Genomic DNA, 23907 nt, shown 5'->3' on the forward strand with positions numbered 1-23907 from the left:
AACAGATAGGTAAAAGCACTTTTGTTAGTTAGTACAATTTTAAAGAATTTCTTTAGGTAATCCAACTCCACACACAACCTTTTCACAGAAAAACAGTCAATGTTATCCTATGTAGGGAAATAGTGTTATCAGTTTAAAGATAGTGGTGTTGTGGGAGTTGGTGTTCTGGGGTTAGACTCAGGGTTCCCCAGAGTCAAGGATGCACTCTTGTTACACCCTCAGCGGCACTAGGGCGGCCGGTGCAGAGTTTTGAGGCCCAATGTTATCCAATGGGGAAAGCGGGCCTCCGGTTAATGGCTGCTGGTGAACCAGGCTCCTGGTGATAGGCTCAGGGCAAAGGGGGATCCGGTTTAGAACACAAAGTGCACCCGCCTCGGCGCAGGGGCAGCTGGATGCACAGTGCTTTTTTGGTGTCAGGTGCCCTGATGTTTTCAATGGGGATTTTCGGTTTTGGTTTACAGCTTCAAGCTCAGTCCAGGAAGACTTCGGGAGGAACCAACAGCTGGGCAGGTAAGTTGGAGGGCTCAGGAACGTAGGTGCACCTCGGGTTCTCATCTCCATGGCGCAGGGCGGCAGGATGCAGGGGGGTCTTTTGAGGTCGGATTTCACCTTACCGGGCCTCTCGCGGCTGGGGGGTCTCTGTGCAGAAGCTGCAGGCAATGTCAGGGAGTCCTGAAGGGGTCAACACATGGTGGACTCAGGCTCTGGAGTGCTGGGGGACCTCGCTGGGACCAGGGGGCACCTCGAACTCGGGCTGTAGGCGACGGATGCAGTTGTGGTTCCAGGCGTTGGGTTTCTTTGTCCTCATCAGACTCACAGTCTGTCTTGGGAGTTTTCTTTTGAACAGAGCTGCTGTTCACAAGCAATCCAGTCTTTGTTGAAGGCAATCAGCCCTCCCAGGGTTCTGGAGGTCACTGGCTGCAGGACAAGGCGAATCTTCGTGCAGGATCTCTGAAAACTGCAGAAGAGTCGGTAGGGCTGGGGTCAAGTCAGTTGTTCTCTGCAGTGTCCTCTGCTGGGCATCTTCGTCCTTTTTCTTCTTAGGTTGCAGGAATCTGCCTTCTTTGATCAGGGCTGCCCCCTAAATATTGTATTAAGGGGGTGTTTTAGGGGTCTGTGGGTCAGTAGCTAATGGGCTACTGACCTTAGGGTGACTACACCCTTTGTGTGCTATCCCCACGTGAGGAGTGAGCACAATCCCTAATCCTGATTGGGGAGTGCCTGCCATCTAAAGAGTGGGCTTCACCTCACCTCCCCTACCTGATGGGTGGAGTTGGCAGAGCTGGGCACACCTTCTGGGCTGGCTAATTTGTTCTGCCTCTCTTCCCACCGAAAAGGAGAGGAGACAGGAAGGGGCCCTGCTCCTGATAGCAGGAGAGGCTGGGGGTTGCATTACAAAGGCTGCAAGGCCTTTGAAGCTTCCATGCCACAGACGGCTCTTCCAGGCCTGGGGGAGGTGTGAACATCTCCGCCCAGGAAAGGCTTTGTTTCGGCGCTCAGGGAGCGAAGGCTTCCAACCCAGGGGTCCAGAAACATGTGTTGTGGTGGCAGGCTGATCTGTACAACTCATGGAACCCACCAGAGGCTAGTCATTTTTCAGGGGCATCTCTACGATGCCCTCTTAGTACATTTTACATTAAATCCCACATTGGGTGTGGGTTTAATGTGCTGAGAAGTTTGATACCAATCTTCTCACTTTTCAGTGTAGCTATTATGGGCCTGTGGAGTTCGTAATGACAAACTACCATTGCCATATACTGTTAATGACAGCATTGCCAATGTCTAAGAATTGACTTAGACACTGTAGGGGTACGGGCTCATGCACCTGTACCCTCACCACTGGTATGGTGCACCCAGCTAGAGAGTGACTGATCTATGCCAGGGCAGTGTGCCATGTTGACTCTTAATTTTGTTCTGCACCAAGACACACAGCCCGCAAAGGCAGTGTGTGTGTGTAAAGGTACAGGTCCTCTAAGGGTGGCACTACACCTGCTGGAGCCCTTTGAGGTCTTCCCTGGTCACAGTATCCTGGGTACCTGTGGTACTATTTACCAGGGGCTGACCTGTGACCAGAGATGCCAATTGGGTTTGGGTTAGTTTTGGGGAAAAACATAGGCCCTGGGAACCTGATTGGCAGGGACACAGGGCACATCAAGTCAAAGTGCATCAGTAGGCATTTAAAAAGTGGGGGGTTACTTTAACAGAATGACAGCTTCTCACAAATACATACAACCCCCATTGTACCCATCGCACCCACTATCATAGGTCTACACATACCACCATTCAACAACTGTGCCCCCATCATAGATCTCCACACCATCCATCATATAAAGACACTCCCTCTATCATAAAGCCACAATTCTATACACACTCACCATGGTGCACCAAAACACCTATCATTAAATTCCCATATAACTACCATCACATTCCTACCTCATACCTACACCATAATGCAATCATGCACCTGCCATAATTGTTCCCCATCATTATATAACAAGACACTCATCACCACACACCAACCATCATAGGCTAACACATCCACCATCATACCTCAATAAACCTCATACATAAATCCACCCATCACCATATGGGCACATAGCCACCATTATATATGACCAAACATCAACATCCTAATCTACATACCAGCCATCATAATCCACAGACTCACCATCACACCATCACATTGCACACAATATGCGCTTTCCATCACACACTAATGTATCTACCATTTTAAGTAACACATACACAATCATACAGCCATGTACCAACCAGGCATCATACACCCAAACGCCCAACATCATACAGACACACACCTTCCATGCTACACCTAACCAGCTGCACATCATGATACTCCAAAACATCTACCATTGAATACCCACAGTCAGCATCATACACCCACCTCCGATTTCAACAAACTTACCATCATATGAGTTGCTCAGGATGGCGGTATGCTGCTTGTGGCCACTGGAATTCTAGCTCTCTCCAGTCTCAGTTGCTAAAATGTATGGGTGAAGAAAATAGTTTTTTCATGCAATTGTATGAAATTCCATACTAATTTACAAAAAGTAGGCTTTTTGATTAGAATATAGTTTGCAATATCTCATGTGTTTGTTTTTCACACAAGGAGGCACTTCACATAAAAAAAGTCTTGCAAAGAGAAAACTTTGCAAGACTCCCTCACTGTATGCACATGTGAGTGGTACTATGTGTGGAAAAAGTAGCGGTGGACTGCCAATTGTGGTACCTAGGATGGCACCCACATTGGATCTCTCTGCTTCTTCCACCACATAACTGTCAATGGCAACACTGTCTTTTGGACAGGATAATAATGCAAAATGGTCAGTTATTATATTGTTTGCTGTGCCTGGATTCCCTGCGGCAACCCTGGTTTGAATGTAATGAGGTTTGTAGGAAGGTGGAATCTGACTACATGGTTGCCCCCACTTTTTTCCTTATGTTTTGATGGTTTTTGACTTAATTTGGCTGGGATCCTGCTATTTAGGGCCCTAGCCTATCTGCTTTCCTCTCTAAAATGATTGCAAGTACTTTAGGTACACTACAGTTTGGTTACTGGGGTACCATTTGAGTCCCTAGTATATTAGGTACCAAGGGCATTGATACCCCAGAGGCCTAGCAGGGGCTGCAGCAGGTATTATGCCGCCCCTGGGAAGCCTTCCAAAATGACACCACAGGACTGCTACTGCAGCCTGGGTAAGGTGGTGTATGCACCCCTTACTTAGATATAGGTTACCCATAGCCACCTTAAATCACTACACATGTAAACCTATCAGTCACCCCTATGGCAGGCCTTATCAATCCTGAGACAACTTCACCTTTTCCCAACAAATCATGGATATGATCTCAACCAATTCCGGAAGGCAGCTCACCCAAATATACCTTGGTGACTTCAACCTCCACTGGAACGATCGCAATGACGCGGTGGTAAATAGTCTTAAAAACTTCCTCGATGCCCTCAACCTCACCCAAATATGCATCAGCCCGACCCACGAGAAAGGTTCTATCCTCGACCTGATCATCTCCAAAGAGGAGTCTATCCAACTCGAGTCCATCCGACCCTGTGACTGGTCAGATCATCATATTGTCACATTCTTTATCAATGAAAAAGTTAAAGTTAACCCGACTCAATTCTCCAAGCCCAAAGTCTGGAAAAGAGACATGAAAAAACTCAACCCAGGCTCTTTGCCCCCTGACAGGTGCAATCTCCTACTGCCACCGACAGGCGATACGGACGTTCAAACACTGACTGACCACTATCTCAACGCTATGACCTCTATAATTAATGAGGCTGCACCTATGCAGCTAAAAAGAGTCTCTACTAAAATCTCCAATCCATGGTACGACGGGAGACTCAATGAAGATAGACGAGACATGCGAATGGCAGAGCGTACCTGGAAATCAGCTCCCTCGACAATGCACCTAAAAGATCTGAAGAAAAAGAGAAACGCCTACTTCAGGAAAATAAAACGCTCAAAATCAGACTTCTTCAGCCTCCAGCTCGAACAAGCAAAAAACCGCCCGAGAAAACTGTTTGAGCTAATCAGATCACAATCCAAGGATCAACCCCAACCACTCAACACTGGGCGTGAGGCTCCCTCCTGTGAAGACTTCGCTGCTTTCTTTATCCAAAAAACTGACAACATAAAGAGCGATCTCCTCATTGACGCAAGCCTCTATTCCAAACCCCAGTGCCCAGCAGCCACTGAACCAAAAAACAATGCCACATGGTCAACCTTTGGCACATACTTGGAAGAAGAAATTGGCAAACTGCTCAGCACCCTGAAACCATCCAATCACCTCACGGACCCCCTTCCTGCTACAGCAGTAAAAGACTTTACCCCTTTGCTTATCCCTCTCTGGACTAAAATTATCAACAGCTCTCTCCAACAAGGAAGCATACCTGACTCCCTCAAAGTTGGTCAGGTCACACCTCTACTAAAGAAACCTACAGCTGACCCCTCTGATCTCAACAATTACCGTCCCATTACCAATATTCCCACTCTCGCCAAACTGCTGGAAAAATGTGCACAACTACAATTGACTAAACACATTGAACAATTTGATCTCCTCAACCCTCACCAGTCAGGCTTCCGAGCAGGGCACAGTACAGAAACTGCTATGACTCACATAATTGATGATGCACTTCAAATGCTAGACCAAAACGACACCTGCCTCCTCATCCTCCTTGATCTCTCTTCAGCATTCGACACCGTTAAACAGGAGAATCTACTAGAGCTTCTAAACACAAGAATGGGTTTATCTGGAACTGTTCTCAAGTGGTTCACCTCCTTTCTTCACAACAGGTCGCAGAAATTCAAGAGCAACAACCTGATGTCCTCGCCAATACCCGTAATGCTATGTGTCCCCCGAGGATCCTCTCTATCCCCAACTCTGTTCAACCTAGTCATGGAACCTCTCACCACCTTGCTACAAGCATCCAATGTACACTTTCACATGTACGCAGATGACACCCAACTTTATCTCAAATTACAGTCCCCCAAAGACATCGTGCTCCTAAACTCAACGATCAGATGCACTCAATCCTGGCTTGCCGATAATCATCTCAAACTCAATGCCCTGAAAACAGAGTTCCTTCTGATCTCACCTCCAGCGAAGATCTCCACCACTCAAATTTGGCTTAAACACCTAACCGCACTCAATGTCCAACCCACCATCGTGGACTCAGCAAAATCTCTAGGCATAACACTCGACACCAAGCTGAACATGCAGCAACATATCAGCAAGGCAACAAAGGGAGCGAACTTCCAAATCAACACTCTGAGGAAACTTAAACCCTTCCTCCCAGCCAAAGACTTCCAAACTGCAGTACAAGCACTAGTCATCCCTCGAATTGAATACGGCAGCATCGCCCTCTGTGGACTCCCCCTAACTACAACCGCACCCTTAAGAGCTTCTCTAAATGCTGCAGCGAGACTCATCACTGGGTCAAAAAAGCACTCCCATATTACCCCTGACTTGAAATCCCTGAACTGGCTGCCTTTTGAAGCTAGAATACATCTGAAAATCGCCTGCATGACACACAAGGCGGTACAACTAAACTCACCCGGATACCTCGCTCAGAAGCTGACAATCTCTGGAGGAGCTAGAAACACTAGAGGCACAAACAATCTTCTGTTGAAACCTCAAAGATTCCGGAAGGAAAAAACATATAAGCGCTCCTTCTCAGGAATGGCGCCTAGGATCTGGAACTCACTCCCGCCTGAAACCAGGCTTATCTCTTCCACCACACTCTTTAAAAATGAAGTAAAAGCTATCCTCATGGCTAAATACACCTGAACTACTATCTTGAACACTGTTAGTACTCTGCACCGATCTGTACTACATGTTTGACCCTTTTGATTATTTGTATTAACTGTCTTATTACTCACATGTTTGGCTTGTAGCCACCTATTTGTACTGTTTGACCTATTGATTTATCTGTCTGACTTTGCTCCCTCATGTATTTCTCTTTGTAAAGCGCTCTGATATCTGCAAGGATCTTGTCCGCGCTATGTAAAACTTTCAAAATAAAATAAATAAAGAACTTTAGATTACACCTGGACAAAACTCTGCTACAGAAATCTCAGAACTTTGACGTAATACACAACTAGATGACTGAAGAATCTCCCTTGGAGTAAAGATGTTACCCCCCTGCTAGGTAGGCACCAACAATGCATCTGCCGGTGTGCATCTCCTAATCTTCCGCCGGTCTCTGAAGTATTTGTAGCACAGAAGATGGGTTTCCAGCCTTCCCAGAGGCTGAACCAAGTCCCCAGCAAAGCTGAGACCCGTAGCCCTCGTGGGTACTGTGGAAACAGAACACCTGGACCTTGTGTACATTTGCAAGTGCATTCGCTTCTCGACGTTCCTTGAGGCTGTGCATTGGGTTCCTTGTAGCCCAGAACCTGAGCACCTTTTCCACTGAAGGTACCTTTGTGATCCTTCCTTTGTTGACTGGTGGGTCCCTGAGAAGGTAACTTTGACTTTCCTTGGGTTTTTCTGGTTGCTCTAGACGTGCCCTGACTTTCCACCACTTGTTGAGTCCGCCGGACCCTGCTGGTCCGAGCCGAAGCATTTTTTCTCTTCCTTCGTGAGTTGCTGTTGCCAAGGCTTGTTGGGTTTAATCCAAGTACCAACACCGCAGCACTTGACATCCTTCATGGGAAAGCTTGAATCCACATCCTGGTCATCGTCGACACCTCCTGATCCTCGTGGCTGCAGAGTCAAGCTTCACCTCTTTGCACCTGAAACACCCGGCATCAGTGGGCATTCGTCTATTGTACCCCTGGCCACCGGTAAGTGACCCAAACTTTGTCCCCTCAGCTTTTAGGTTCCTCACATCTTTTATCCATCCTTGGATCACAACAGACAATTTCCCTCTTGACGGCAGCAGAACTTAGCAGCAGATCGCCATTGAAATCAATGACGATTCCCGACACCAAAAGACCCCTATGCACCCGGCTACCCTGGGTGAGGTAACTCGAGTACTCCGGTGCTCCCATGGGTGTTGGCCCTAGAACCCCTCAAGTCTAAAGTGGTTTGCTCAAAGTCCTCTCCTAAGTGTTCTTAACCTTTAAATTTCCAACTGCGACTTTTCCCATAGAAGCTAACGGCGTCTCGCGGGTGTGTTCTCACAGTGAACGCGTCCCCTGTGTCATTACCTTGTGTGGTTCCTTGTGGTCCCAGCGATTCTGCAGGCTCTAGGCCTTTTTGTGTCTGGTCAAGTCATGGTTCTTATACCACTTTCTTAGTATATGGTTTGGTTCGCCCCCAGGGACTTACGTGTATTGTGCTAATTTGCTGATATATATTCAGAGTAACATATGTGCTTTGACCTCTAGCCTCATAAAGAGACTAGTAGGGTGAGTTTAGAATAAATACATATATTTTATCAATATACCTGGTGTGGTTCTCCTTTCATTTAGCCATTCACGAGATTATAGGCTGGTTATCATTCTTTCAAACTTAGCCTGAAGGCTGCGCTCCATAGCTACCACTAGGATAGCTTTCAAATAAGGTTGTCTTTAATCTATCAGCTCTAAGGGGTTGTTTGGACTGGTACATGGCGCCCACTACAACTAGTGGACAGCATGTACCAGGCCATCTTCTCACAGATCTGCCCTACCATGTGATGATCTTTTAACTCATAATTGCTTTATGGAAATGTAACATGTGGAATTGGATTCTCTATTCCCTTGGATTTAGCTGGTGGCAACAGTTTCAGTTAGTGGTAATGGTGACCCCCTAAAACCACAAAAGTTGATAGTGTAAGCCCAAACTGCACAGCCAGAGACAATTATGGTTGCATCTACTCAACAGATCTCCATGGGCACCTCTTACCATAAAATGAATTGGAATAGATAGATAATTATGCTAAACACCACCTGTACCCATTAGATGTCCCCTCTAAAATGCATGCAGGAAGGATAATATTACAGTCAACACATTTGGCATCTGAAGGGGAAATTGGATTATTGCATTACTGTAAGCAATTAGTTCTTCCAGTTTCCCCTTTCATTTTAGCATACAGGCTGCATTTGGTCCTAATGGTAACAATCATGTTATATTTTACAAACCTACGCTGATATAAGCATTTTAGTAGATGCTGTGTTTATCTGTAAGGATTTTATATTTACCCTGAACCTGTGCTAGATTCTTTTTCTAGAATAAAAGTGATGGATGGAATGCTTGAATTCATCACATCCACTGGTAATTACTCAGGCCTCATACCAGTCCATTGTTATTTTTCTCACTATTCCATCCACATGCAAATCAGTCTTGACCCTGCTCCAATGGGAACTACCAAGTCAGATTCTCCCTGACCTGGAACACCAGCAATCCAGGACCGATTGCCCTCTGATTAGGTTTCATTAGCCAGGTATAGTTTGGACAGGCACAGCACTACAGCAGAAACCACCAGCAGGGTCCAGAACAGGTCCAGATGGAACTGGTCAGATGGGCTCATTCAGAGAAGGGCTTCTTGTAGCTTGTTGTCTCCCAGTAACTTACTTAACAGGAGGTCAATCAAGTGACCCTTTGAGTCCACGTCTTTTTCCTTGATACAAGTGGGAGCAGGTCTAGCCTTTTACACCTCTACACAGGTCTCAAATGTCGGTGCAGTCCATCTTCTATCTTCCACCATTCCAGTAGTATTCTGAAGAGGGTGCCACATTTATGTCTGGCACTAGCCTGTGGGTGTGGGTGACTCCTGTTCCCTCTGGAACCAGTAGGGAAAATGTTCCCACGAGTACCTCTACCTGCTTTTGGAGTAGTTCCTGTGTGCTCTACGTACAAACAATCCCACAGTGCCCCTCTCTACCTAGCCCCAACATGGCAGAACTTATCCTTCCCTGTGCAAAGCTCCTTTGCCCACCCTTTACATTTGACCAAGGAAACGCGCAACCCCTCCTCTGTGGTCACTCAACACTGGTTGTTGGGGTAACTCCTCTCCCACTGGGATTGATACCTAGTTAATTAGAGGGACGAAAGAGAGGAGAGACCTAGGTGTTAGCTACATCTGCCTGTGACTGGGTAGTCCTCTTTAAAATTAATTAGGTCCCTGCTCACAGCCCAGATGGTCACCCTGCCAGAGGAGCAGAACACCATCCCACACCCAAGAGCTTTGTCTCAGCTCTGGGACCAAGTTCACACCACAATAAGAGGCCCATTAAGCTCCTGGGGACAGTTAGATACTCATGCAAATCGGCTTCTAGAGGCTTTAGAAAGAGAAGAACTGACTTCCTAAAAGTAACTTTTTCAAAATATTTATTACAAATCTAATTTTTACCAGTGAATCGGGCCTGTAATAATTATTTTAAAAAGTCAAATAATTAACTTTTACTGCTGTTTCTCAGGCAGAAATAGCAATATTAAATGTAATATTGTGTCTCAATGCTTTAAATTCGGACAACAAACCCTGTGAACATAACTTTTGGGGCCTTCTCACTGTAAGGACATGTTTAACATTTTATTTTTACATGTCCTACTGGTAAATACCATGCCACCCTGCCTTATGGCAATTAAGGCCTAGTTAGGGATGACGTATTAATATTTAAAAGGAGGGTTTAGGTCTGCCAAAAGGGTTTTATTTGACAAATCAATTTTCCAGTTTTTAAACTGCACAGATGGTCTGGAAAGAGTGGGCCTGCTATTATGTTTGTCCTGCCACTGTAGTGGGTGGCCCTGGATACACTTTGTACTATTTACTAGAGACTTACGGTAAGTTAATTTTGTGACATTTCCATGGAATTTTACTAACTTAGTGAACCCGCTATCCCCTGCCACATTCGATGCAGTAGCTGTATTGGATGTTGAAGCAGAGGTGGAAGTGGGCGGGACCAGAGGGACACAAGGTGTCTATACTTTATTAGTTTTTGAAAAACTATTCCCTTACTTTTTATAAAGAGACAACCATCTCAGGAAGGTTAATAAATGCTTCCACTGAAGTGTCATTCAGAGAGACTCCTATGCTGTGCAACCAAAGGTGGGCAGACAGCTAAACAATAAACAACCATTCTTGCCAGGGTACCTGCTTGCCTGAAAGAAATGCAAATGTGCTCAACTGGCTGGTTAGTCTGCAAATGTAAAAGATGCTTGGGAGCCGGTACTGGCTTTAATTGATGGAATCACTGAAACCTTTTTGATGACAAAGATTTTTTTCTTTTTGAGTGGAGTGACCAGCTGATCGGTGAAATGCAGGCTTTTAAGAGACAGTTATATAATAAAATGATATTACATACAGCCGGGTCTTATTAAACTATGTTTTAGAAGCACTGTTTTATTTGTAAACCTTTGTGTGCAATTTGTAGCAGTCTATCTTATACTGTGTTTAATGCAAGTTTAAAATAGTGTCTTAAATATTCACAGTGCTTTCTGTTACAGGCTGGGACCTCATAGCATTAAACATACACAATTCACTGTTCTCCACTGCAACAACCAAGATTTAATTATGTGCTCTCTCGTTACACACAGACCTCTGCAGTGCATTAACTAACAGAGGTTTCATAATGTATTATAGTGCAATGACTGACTTAACTTTTTTTGATTTATTTTTCATTTAAGCTGCAAATTATTTTATATGTAGCTACCTGAAGGTGAAAGACCAACAAATGTGCAGAATATTTAGTTTTTTAGCCACACCTTGACCTAGCCCACAAGCTCACTTGACCCCACTCTATTGCATGGAGCACAGTTCCCATACTTTTTAGGTCGAGCCTGGGCAGCACATGCGCTGCTCTGTGATGCATGCTGTATTGGGGTATTGCCTTGAAGCCCCTGCCACTCTCCACCCATATTTGTCATGGGCTTGTGCCATTGTCCTTCGTAAATGCGGCCTTCTGATTCCTTAATTGGCTTGTAAGTCTCTCCTTAGTACTTACTACCTTGTCTTGTCACCATTTGTAACTTCCCATGAGGACTGGCCGTTTTATTCCGGTTGTTACGTGGTACGTTTTATTTAGTCTGTAAGCACTATTTTCTTTAATGAGTTTCTCCTACTGCAGGCACGACATGCTTTCCTCCAACATTCAGCATGTCATGCATGTGTTCATGGGGTACCTTTTACAAAAAAAGCATGTGTTTGTCAACTTGACTAACAAATGCTTTCTTTTGGTAAAAGCGCCTTGTACCGCGCTTTCACTTTAATAGTGTCTGCTGGCTTTTCTTTAGACACGGCTCATCTAAAGAAAGGGGCGCGGCCTCTATTAAAGTGAAAGGGCAGTATGGGGCGCTTGTAAACAACAAGCATTTGCAATGCAATAGGTCTCCCATTTTAGAAATGTTTACCTATTGTTATTGTAAATGACAATGCCTTTTATTGCAGGTTTCTAAACACATAAATAAAAGGCATTGTCATTTACAATGCCAATAGCTCAAAATCTCGCAGGTGCAAGACCTATTGCATTGCAAATGCTTGTTTTTAATGCACTTCGACCGCTGTGTTGATGATCATGCTTAATGAATAGAAAACATTCAACTGGGTGGCTTGACTGTATTTACTAGTTTGTGATAATAGAAATTGTACTCAATTAACGTGGGTGTTGTATGAGAGTCCAGTGCTCCTGTGAGTATTGAAGGAGAACAATCTTCACGCATATATGTATCTACAGAGAGGGACATCTTTGCTTGTTTCACGATGGATCTGTGTCAAAATAAAAAATTGTCACAGCCATAGCTAACACGTCAATTTTGTGCCTGTAGTTTCAGTCATTGACTGCTGTGAAACGAAAACTGGAAGCAGATCTCCAACAGTTTGCCACGGATAACGAGGAGCTGCTGAATGAATTTCGGACCTCGGATGAACGGATCAAAAAGGCGGTTAATGAGGTGGGTGCAGTGTTCAGCAATATACGATTAAAGTGCTCACTGATATCTGATCTGGAAAAAGTAGTTAAATGTTGCTTCGTCAAAAATCACACTAGGGAAAATGTTGACTATATTTAACTCCATAGTAACTTTACCAGTTTTTCACAGGACTGATTTTCTCGCCTTAACGATTTTCTCCGGGAGGTATAAGGTAAAGAGGGAAGTGTCCGGAGAGGATTTTATAAACTGATAAACTAAGTGCCTGACAGGTAGTTAATTACCTGTCAGAGTAACCGGCTGCTGTGTACTGTGAAAAGACTGCTTCTCTTCCAGGGTTAAGATTATTGATTAGCCGTCTATTTTGGCAATTAAACCAGGCAGATACAGGGAAAAAGATGTTCAAACTGCAGAGCTGCATGGAAAACTGTAGTCTCCAAACCTCAGTAACAAATACTATAGCCGATGTCTGCCACCTAGTGGCAATTTATAAAAACACAACCTCTATGACGTTTACTTAACGACGAGTTCCCTTTACAGCCACATTTTAAAGCCTCATCGATCCACATCTTGAATGGAAAGCTCTTCCTCTTGCCGTCATGAAGATAATACCATCATGAAGCACAGTTTTCTTTGGGCTTAAACTGAGTAGAACAAAACGAGACTATATATAAATATATTTGAAAAATGTCTTCTCGTCTACGGCAGAGGAGTACCGCCCCACTGATTTCTCGCGAGAAAGCCAAAACTTAAGATGGTACTAACTTTTGGTCATTACCATTTTATGTTCCTTTGCGCATTGGGGGCGAGTGGGTGGAACCGTCTAGGCAGGGCAGGAGTGGTTTGCCACTCCTGTGTGCTGAAAGACTGTATGGTCGGCCCTCGCGGGCAACCCAAACCAGTCATGCGCACTCTGCACTTCTCCATGCAGGCTGCATTGCAGCCTACATGGATAACATGTCATCCCCTACAGCCCCTGGCTGGGCGGTGTCCTGACTAATACTATGTTCCATTGGAGCATTGTGATTGGCTTAGGGGAGGGGAGGGAGGCTGCCTGCTTCTTGTTCCTGTCGGAGGCAGGTGAGCAGGAGCAGTGAAGACGCAGGACCTGGCACTGTGGAAAGGTAAGTAAAACATTTTTAACATCTTTCATGCGGGGCTAATTCTTCCGCGGCGCAGAGGGGAGTAGGGCCGCGCGTGGCACCGCGGTGCTCGTGACAAGCCCACCTCGTCATGCTGCACAGTGGAGCTGTGCTCATGACGAACTGAGCTCATCACGACTCTTCCCACTCCCATGAAACGCCTGCCAGGAGGGGAATTAGCCCCGCGTGGGCGTTCCTCTGCAGTTATGAGGAGCGAAGCTCGTCATGAGCAGAGCTCCACTGTGCCTCAGGACGAGCTGAGCTCGTCATAAGCGCTGAAGGGGTTACAACTGTTATTATTGACCCCCCCCCATCCCTGTGCGACCCTTTGCCTGCCCCTCGCACCCCTGAGTCATGCCAGCCGCTACTGGGAGCAGGGTGTTTTATTTAAGTACATTTACATGTTCTCTGTTTATCTATGTTATGCTGTGTAGTGAGGCATTTTTTGTTCAAGTTTGTGCCATGTTCATGTGAATCGTTGGTGTGTGTAAATGAGCTTCAGAGGTTCGTGGTATACATTTTAGAAAGTGCGGATCACAACAGACAGTGCAGCTTCCCATGCAGGTATGGTTGCTGCCAGCTGGTCGATTTTTTACTGGCACTGCCGGTATTTTATTTTCCCGGCCAGTACAAACAAGCATTTGCAATGCAATTAGTCTAGCCTTTTGGACCTTGGACCATGCAGCACTTTTTCCTGGATGCTGCAGCATCAACTGTTTGCATATTTTTTCAGACATGCCCCTTTGTTATTAAGACAGTGGCCTGTGAGGAAATGATGTAACCTGGCTTTCCACACCTCTGCATTGATGGCAGATGTCCAACAAACCCAGGCAAAAACGACACTAGGTCAATATTCCGTACTGAAAGAGGTATGCAGAAAACGCAGTAGGATGTGGCGTGCCTTGTTGGCGCTATTTAAGAAAGCACATCATGTTGGTGTTCACATCATTCATAATGAGGTTGGTCAGGTGGCTCCATGTCACAGCGTCACCACGTTTCCAGCTCTGAGTCACGTTTCAATTGAACAAATTGTGTTTTGGGGAGGTTAGTCCTGTTGTTCAGTTTTAAAACCCTTAAGCTCCTATTGGTTGAGCCGGTATATTATAGGAACACCTAGAGCAGGAAATGTTGGCAACCAGTGAGCTGGAGCCATCGCAAGCAAAGCATCAATGGAAAAATATCACTGGATACACCACGAGACAGCATGACATTTTGTGATTGCATTGCTCTCTTTGCAGTACCCAAAGCTGAGAGTGTGTTCTTCGAGCTGGACTGGTGATGAGTGCACGTTAATTGTTGAACTGGGTAACAGGAAACAGGTGGCCTTTACAGCCGGCATCAGCCATAGGCAGGAAAAAATGGTAACCTCCTTCATCAACCCTACAGATGTTCTTTGAACCCCGAGCAGTGACCATCTTGGAGCGCTTTTGAGTCCCGCAGCAGAAGTAGCAGTAGGAATTACAAATTGCTGTTCTACGTTACGCTTGGAGACATGACAACTGTTAACACACAGACTTGTTGCTCCACAGCCCTGTTAATAGCTGACATATGATATACTCATCTTTACAGATACTTACTTTATCAGCTTTAGAATAATGAAAGGCTGTATTTCCCCACCAACATTTCACCCCTTCTGTTTTTACACAGAGCTTCACAGCAGAAGCATTAACCAGCTAAGCTATCTCAAGCACGTCCAAATTGGGGGAATGCATAATTTGCGAGCATGTTAGCTGTTTCGTTGGGCACTTATAAATGCCACCTGGTGTCTATGGGGTGTGCATGTGTGTCCGCAGGCCTGTTAGATTTTGGTTTTCCTTTTTCTATTAGGGGGAATTCTCGACAATGAAAATGGCTTTAGACAAAAGAATACAGCAGAACCACTTGTGACCTCTGCAGCAGCCCAGCCAAAAAACACTGAGCTAGCTGCAGACGTTTCTGTCATAGAGGCTTATTGGGTCTTGTCAGTGTTCCTTAAATACATTTGTGTGTATGTGTTATGGATGCGGTGTCCATAAACTATTTCATTTGGCATTAAGGTGCTTAAAATTGGATGGCAAAACCACTGATATGATTTCTTAAAAAAGATAAAGTGAAAAGTTTGTGAATGGTTCTTCATTGAACCCGCACCCCAAACATTCTTTCCAAGTTCCTCAGGTGTTTACGCTTAACCCCCTCACCTTTTCCACTCCAGAAAAATTGCCGGATCCAACAACTGGAGTTTTTTATGTCCTCAATAGGCCTGAAGCAGCTGGTAGAAGGTCCCACGCATAACAGAGGACACAAGCTTGACCTCGTATGGACTTCGGATCGTGAAGTGATCTTTCAAGACGCCCTACCCTGCGTTTGGTCGAACCACTACTTGATCAATTATGTTATCCCTATCAATGGGAAACTTTTAACCCAAGCCCCGGAAATGAAAAAAGTTCTACAATGGAAGAGGGTTGACTTACAAACCTTGACAGATACTCTTTCACATTGCATCAACCCTCTCAGCGGCAATCTAGACCAGGATTATACAAATCTAACTCAGAGTTTAATTCAGGCGATCAATCAGATAGCCCCGGAGAGGCAACAAAAAGCAAAAGGCCTGGGGAAGGGTGGGCCGTGGTTCACCCCATCTTTGAGAGAACATAAAAAAGAGCTTTGTCGTGTGGAAAGGAGTTGGAGGAAGACTAAGGAGAAAATTGATAGTGAACAGTACAAAATCACTTTAAACGCTTATAAGAAATTGATTCTGGTAGCTAAAGCAGAATACTTTGACACCCGCATAAAGCAGGCGTATAACGTTCAGAAAGAAACTTTTAACATCTTGACAGAATTGACAAAAAAACGGTCAATACTGACACAAAGATCGACTGTAACACTTTCCAACAGTACTTCTTAGAGAAAGTGGAAAATATTCTCTCTGAGATTAAAAACAACATAGTAAGTGAGTTTATCCCGGCGCAGAATGCTGAAATTCCTCAACACTGTACCATCTCAAGCTTTCCTCAGATCGATTGCACAAAGCTTGAGCAATTGATGAGCAGCATCAAATCAGGGTCACCAGCCGACCCCTGTCCCCCCAGGGTCTTCCGGGTGGCGCGCCCCATCCTGGAAAATCATATTGTCTCCTTTCTCAATATGTCATTGTCGAAGGGCTATATTCCATCTAGCCTTAAGGAGGCTCGGGTTAGACCTCTGATAAAAATATCGGGAGCACACCCAACTAATCTAAAAAATTACCGACCTATCTCCCAACTACCATTTGTATCCAAAATCTTGGAACAGCATGTGCTGCAAGATCTCTCTTCTTTTCTGGAGTCTCACAATCTTCTCCATGGGCAGGTTTTAGGGCACACCACAGCACCGAGTTAGTGAAGCTCGCAGTGCTGGATGAGCTTAGAGGCATGGCTGACAGTAGGAAACCAAGTGCCCTGATACTTTTAGATCTGTCAGCGGCATTTGATACTGTCAGCCATGACCTGCTCCTGGACAGATTGGCCAGATTTGGAATAAAGGTATCGGCATACAAGTGGCTAGAATCGTTCCTCACAGGGAGGCGACAGAGGATCCAGCAGGGAGATGGTATCACCGATGTAGGTATGGTGGAGTGCGGAGTCCCGCAGGGCTCGGCATTATCCCCACTACTTTTTAATCTTTACCTACAACCTTTGACCGAGTCCTTAGTGCACATGGGTTGTCGAGTGTTTAACTACGCAGACGACACTCAGCTGTTATTTAGCATTGAGAACTGTACTGTGGCTCAGGCCCATGTGCAAGAGGTCCTTAGGTACACAGTCAGCTGGATGACTGCTAACCTACTGAAAATTAACCCCGAAAAGACAGAAGTTTTGGTGGTGTCTACTGGTACATCTCATTGGGGTGACCTGTACTGGCCGCAAGAACTTGGCCCTACTCCAACACCAGCAGCAAATGTTAAAAGTCTTGGTATAAAAATTGACCGAGAACTATCAATGTCTGCCCAGATTTCTATGGTAGTTGGAATCTGCATTGGCCTAATTAGGCAGTTGCGTAGGCTAGTTCCTCTTCTCTCTCAGTCGATGCTTCGCTCGGTAGTGTCAGCCACAATTATATCACGACGGGATTATGGCAACGTCCTTTACTTAGGCCTGCCAAACAATCTGATCAATAGATTGCAGGTTGTGATGAACGACGCGGCGCGTCTAATTTTCAAACTTCCCAGAAGAACTCATGCCTCCCCCTTATTGCTCAAGCTTCATTGGCTTCCCGTAAAACAGAGGGTAGAGTTCATGAGCTTGTGTATAGCACATAAAGCAATATATGGACAGGCACCTGCCTATATAAAGGACCGTTTGATGCCCTATAATCCTAAACGATCGCTCAGATCTTCTGATGCTCAGCTGCTGGCCTGCCCTCATTTTAAAATGACAACAAAGGGCGGAAGATCCTTTTCCATACAGATTCCACAGCTGTGAAACAAGTTGCCAGATGTTCTTCATACAGAGGCCAACCTTCTACACTTTAGAAAGCAGCTGAAAACACTTTTGTTTAGGGAAGACCTTGGCCCCATTTAATTATATGTCATTTTTATTCCCTCTGGTTGTTAGAATTGTTGTGTTTCCTTGGTCTAAAGCATGGGTACTCACAAACTTTCTCTAAGGGGCCAAATTTACAGTGTAGTTTGTGGCCGAGGGCCGCACCGGTGGGGCCGTGGTCAGTGAGAGAGGGGGCGGGGCTAGAGACAAAAAAAAACCTGTGACCATGAGGTTAAACACAGGCCCTGGCAGCGGATGTCTTTGTCCACTGAGCCACCAGACCGAGCATACACACATATCTCTCTCTCTGTCTTCCTCCCTCTCTCTTTCTCTACCTCCCCTCTCTGTCTCCATCCCTCTTTCTCTCCATCCCTCTCTTTTTCTCCCTCCCTCTTTTTCTCTCCCTCTCTCTGTTTCCTCACTCCCTCCCACTTCCTCCCTCCCTCCCTCCCTCCATCTCCCTGTCTCCCTCCCTCTCTCTGTATCCCTCCCTCTCTTGGTCTCCCTCCCTTTCTTTGTCTCCTCCCTCTCTCCGTCTCCCTTTGTCTCCCTTTATCTAACTGTCTCCCTCCCTCTCTCTCCCTGTCTTCCTCGCTCTCTCCCTCTCACCCTCTTTCTCCCTCCCTCCATTTGTCTTCCTCCCTCCTTATGCCTCTGCCTCCCTCCCCTCCCCTGACTCTCCCTCTCTCTCCCTCCCCGACTCTTTCCCTCCCTCGCCTTCCCCTGACTCACCCTCTCTCCCTCTCTCTCCCTCGCCCTCACCTGACTCTCTCTCTCCCTCGCCCTCACCTCACTCTCTCTCTCTCTCACTCCACGGACTCTCTTCCTCCCTCCCCTCACACTCCTTCCCTCCCCTCACACTCCCTCCCTCCCCTCACACTCCCTCCCTCTGTCTCTCCCTCCCTCGCCCCCCCACACTCCCTCCCTCTGTCTCTCCCTCCCTCCCCTCACTCTCTCTCCCTCTGTCTCTCCCTCCCTCGCCCTCCCCTGACTCTCACTCTCCCTCTCCCTCACCCTGCCCTGGCTCTCCCTCCCTCCCTCTCCCCTGACTCTCCCTCTCTCTCCCTCCCCTGACTCTCCCTCTCTCTACCTCCCTCCCCTGACTCTCCCTCCCTCCCCTCACACTCCCTCCCTCTGTCTCTTCCTCCCTCGCCCTCCCCTCACTCTCCCTCCCTCTGCCTCTCCCTCCCTCGCCCTCCCCTCACTCTCCCTCCCTCTGTCTCTCCCTCCCTCGCCCTCCTCTGACTCTCACTCTCCCTCTCCCTCACCCTGCCCTGGCTCTCCCTCCCTCCCTCCCTCTCCCCTGACTCTCCCTCCCTCCCTCCCTCTCCCCTGACTCTCCCTCTCTCTCCCTCCCCTGACTCTCCCTCTCTCTACCTCCCTCCCCTCACTCTCCCTCCCTCCCCTCACTCTCCCTCCCTCCCTCCACACTCCCTCCCTCTGTCTCTCCCTCCCTCGCCCTCCCCTGACTCTTACTCTCCCTCACCCTGCCTCTCCCTCCCTCCCTCCCTCTCCCCTGACTCTCCCTCTCTCTCCCTCCCCTGACTCTCCCTCTCTCTACCTCCCTCACCCCCCTGGCTCTCCCTCTGTCTCCCTTCCCTGACTCTCCCTCTCTCGCCCTCACTCTCCCTTCCTCAACCTCCCCTGTCTCTCCCTCCCTCTGTCTCACCCTCCCTTCCTCAACCTCCCCTGTCTCTCCCTCCCTCTGTCTCACCCTCCCCTGACTCTCCCCTCCCTCTCTCACTCCCTCCCTCGCCCTCCCCTGACTCTCTCACTCCCTCAACCTCCCCTGACTCTCCCTCCCTCTGTCTCTCCCTCCCTCGCCCTCTCTCTCCATCTCTGTCTCCCTATCTCTGTCTAGGCGAGGTGTATTAATTCTATTAGAAATATCACGAAAAGCAAGAGCTATTTGCTGCACACATCGAACCACCTTCCCCACCCTTCCCAAAATCTGCAGCACATTATTAGTGACTCCCTAATGTAGAGGGTGCACGAGAGCTGGCTGGACCACTGCAGCAGAGATCAGGTGTAATCCGGAGGGCAGAGATTCCAAATAAGGCTGGGCTGATTCAGACTTTCATCCCTTAAGTGTCGATAAAACAAATGCTACTCGAGGCTGAGCAGAGTGATCTCCAAGTGGCTCGGTTCAATCAGTCACGGGGTTTGTCCTGATCACTGTAATTGTCCAACAACCCCCCCCCCTCCCCCGCCCCCCCCCCCCCCTCTGTGGCAGCCCGGGATGAGTCAGCTTGCCTGGCGCGCACACAGCCGGAGTTCTTCACAGGTCTTTAAAAGACCATTAAATCGTTAATGAGGCTTTTTTCTGTTTCACCTCTTCTGAGGCCCCTGCAGCTCCACTCTATGGCTGGAATTTCCCGACCCCCCTAGAGCAGAGCCTCTCCGAGTCAGGCTGCATCAACCGGCGGTGTTTACTAAAACTGTTGAATTTTTTTTTTTTAAACTGGTACATGTCTACAAGGTCCGGCGGGCCGCCAAGGAAGGCTTGCCGGGCCGCCACCGGCCCGCGGGCCGTACTATGAGTACCCCTGGTCTAAAGCATCTTGAGACCTGTGGGTGAGTTGGCGCTATACAAACTAAAGTAACAATAACAATAACAATAACAAATTCAGCCTGCTGACCTCAAATATCTCCTGTAATCAATTGTTTGAATCTTGGACTACTGAGAGGGTTGGCAGAATATACTGTGTTTTACCCCCCTTAACGACAAGTTAGATGCTCCAAGAATGTTGTAATTAGGGCCAACAGTGCAGGCTTGTGTAAGCAGAATATATTCTGAAGTCCGCTTTTGATAGTGGCGTACAGCGCCAACTCTGTGACAAATAAGTACGCCGTTCAGGCAGGAGTACCCTCCCATTGCGGTGCGAAAACCCCATTTCCCTGAAAGTTTTCAGAGCTGTTCCAAAAGGATGGACCGCATAAGTCCCCGTTGCCTACTTTCATATCAAACAAGTGTACTTGTGTTCCGCTTCCTCGTCAGGCTGCACGCTGGTATGGCTAACCAGAAATTATGCTGAATTAAACTTCCAGGCTCAGTAATTGTGTGATTACAGCATTCATGTTGCTGGCCAAGGAAATAGCAATCATGTTTTGGAAGGCTCTCTGAAACTACAAAAGAAGAAAGGAAAAAATACTCATCTTTTTCAAAGGCTCCGAATGCGGATTGTGGTTTAATAACATTAAATGCATTGCATTACTTTAAGAGAGTTTAGGGCTTCATCTTTATTTGTAAATCCAAACGCAGCTGTTAACCTAGAGTGCACCTATCTCCCTTTTCGGTGCTTGTTTTGTTCTCTTCCACTCCATGGGATAGAGCCGACAAATATTGCCGCAAGCAAGGAAAGAGGCCATGGGCGGCTGCGAGCAAAGGTGATGCTGGAGATAATAGCACGAGCAGTGGAGAGACATTAATTAAAGTTTAATCAATCTGTACTTGAGCAGTGCTGCAAACAAGCAGCAGTAAGTGGTGTATCGCAAGTTCAGCTACTTAGAAGGCAGCGAAGTAGAGTGACTATGCTGGGAACAAATGGTGAGTGTGGGAGGGCTGAAAGCCCCTTTTAAGGTTTTTTTCATGGGCCCCATTTTGCATTTCAGGGCTATTTATCACTAATGACATGCAAAGTGGGCGTGCCAAGATGTTAGGGACTGGAAACAGTCGCTAACATCGCTATATCCTATTACCAACTTTTGGAGATATTCGCGCTAAGCGCGAATATCTCCAAAAGCTAACACCTGCCCTGAGCAGTTCTTAGCCATGTTATCCAATGGGAGGTGGATAACATGGCTAAGAACATTAGCTCGGTAATGCATGAATATCGCTGACTTTTCAGCGATATTCATGCATTGTGGCGATTTTTATCGCATTTGCGATAAACCTTGGTACCAAGGTTTATCTGCGATAAAAATCGCAGCAGCTTAGCGGTAAATTTTTGTCTCTAACCAAGCAATAGCGATAATTATCGCTATTGCTTGGTAATATGCCCCAAGATTGGTTAAAGTCAGGGCTCAAGTCGGGGTACCACGCGGGTGGAAGGCGTCCCCCCACTTATTTTCCGGGAGCTCAATAACAAACTACTGCCAGAGTCTGATGTGCGTGCAACACCTCCTTTGATCTGTGAAATGCAGTACACATGAAGTGCCTCAGCTGTATGTCACGCCTCGCTTCCCTGATGCAATCGCATCTCAGGGATGAGCGAGGGGAGGCAATGAGTCTGATGGTGCAAGCCACCTTTCGTGACGTCACTTACGGTCCAGACGTCAGTGTCCCCCCATTTGTTTTTAGGACTTGTGCCCTGGTTAAAGTCGTATTTGGAATCATGTCTTACCATAGATTTACTAACTATTTGTGCCAGGTTTGCATCACAAAAGTGATCAAAACACAGTGCAAAGTGTTACTTGTACATTGGAAAGTTATCTAAAGTAATTCAAAGTAGCGTTATGGACTACTTTTCATCAAGTCGGTGTACCATGGGTGGTACATGAGCATTCCGCTGCACCCACCCGTGGGTATTGATGCAAATCCCTGTCTACTGCACACATAAAATTGAGCAACTTTTAAGAGCCCCCAAATATTTCCAGATTTGCATCTGTGCTGCCCTGTATAGCACAAAGACAAAGAGGGAAAAGAATGAAAGTAAAGTTTTTATACTGGAAGATTCATGTTCAAGCACAAAACCTATTTTTGACATGCACACACCCGTCCACTATGGACTAAGGATTTGTGGGTTAATGCATGACAGCCTATAGTGTGCCAGTGCAGGCGGAGAGAATAATAATGTCATATCTTAGTACATATGGCCAGGGCTGGCTTTAGCGTTAGAGTTGCCTGGTGCACAACCTTTTTTGGAATCCCCATGACCTCATTCTCCACTGATTCCCTCACTAACACATTCCAACAATGCCCCTTATTTCTCCATAACCCCTGTCTGACATGCATTTCTTTAGTTTTATTGCGCTCCTCATACCAGTGTAGAGTGTCAGACACACATTACAAATCACACACCCATTATACAGAGACAATGGGGCAGATTTATGATAACTGGCGCATCCCCAGGGATGCGCCAGTTATTTTGCGCCGCTGCTCCGCCACCCATGGTGCGCCGCATTTACAATGCGGCGCACCATGGGGCAAAAACGGCACAGATGCGTGACGCAGCTCCAGCAAGGCTCGGGGGTGCCCTATCTTTACAATGCTGCGTCAAGACCTACGCCTTCTTCAAGCAGGCGCAGGGTTTTGACGCAGCATTGGCCTGAAAGTGACTGAGTGCAATCTTATAGATTTCACTCAGCTACTTTTGCGAGGCCCACCTGCCCCGGAACGCCCACCCTGCGCCGGAACGCCCACAAGTGGCGCAGGGCTTTACAACGCGAGGCATCTGCCTAGATGCCACACGTTGTAAATGGGTCGTAGGGATGCGCCACGTTTACGCGGCAGTTGCGTGACGCAAACGTGGCGCATTCCCAACAGAAATCTGCCCCTATGACTCTTACGTGTGTAAATCAGTGTATAGGAAATTGTGCATAAGAGAATGAGGATTACAAGGTGCAGGAATCACGTCCCCCATATTAATAAGCAGTATATTTTAATTGTGTTTGCTCGAACTTAGAATTTAAAACATAGCACTGTGTTTGGTGTTTGCTTTACTAATAACAATGTATATCCATCCAAAAGACCGTTTTTAGCAACCTTAGGATAATGAAAGATTGGGCAAAAAAACATAACTTTCAAGTCTATATCGTGCTGTTTGCATACAGCTCGTCGATGACAGTTCGTAAGTCACTGGGCTTTATTAGGACTGTAATTTATTAAATGCAAGTAACATAAGGATTCCTGTGATAAAAGCAGTAACTCACTCAGCTATCCACATAATATACAGCTCTTTGATCTTTATGTCAAATGTTCTTTGGAGAAAGCATATTAACCCTCTGCG

At 46.6% G+C, this 23907-nt stretch overlaps 1 protein-coding gene across 4 annotated transcripts in view; it reads left to right on the plus strand.

The window, feature by feature from the left end:
- MYH16 (myosin heavy chain 16) overlaps window positions 1-23907 on the plus strand; it is a 1042471-nt gene that overhangs the window by 983725 nt on the left and 34839 nt on the right. For all 4 annotated transcript variants that reach the window (XM_086930547.1, XM_086930548.1, XM_086930550.1 and 1 more), the window contains one exon: window positions 12217-12342. In XM_086930547.1, coding sequence (XP_086786673.1) covers window positions 12217-12342 — 126 coding nt within the window. The remainder of the gene's footprint in view (window positions 1-12216; window positions 12343-23907) is intronic.

This window comes from Lissotriton vulgaris, chromosome 7, assembly GCF_964263255.1.
Source record: "Lissotriton vulgaris chromosome 7, aLisVul1.2, whole genome shotgun sequence".
Classification (NCBI taxonomy): Eukaryota; Metazoa; Chordata; class Amphibia; order Caudata; family Salamandridae; genus Lissotriton; species Lissotriton vulgaris.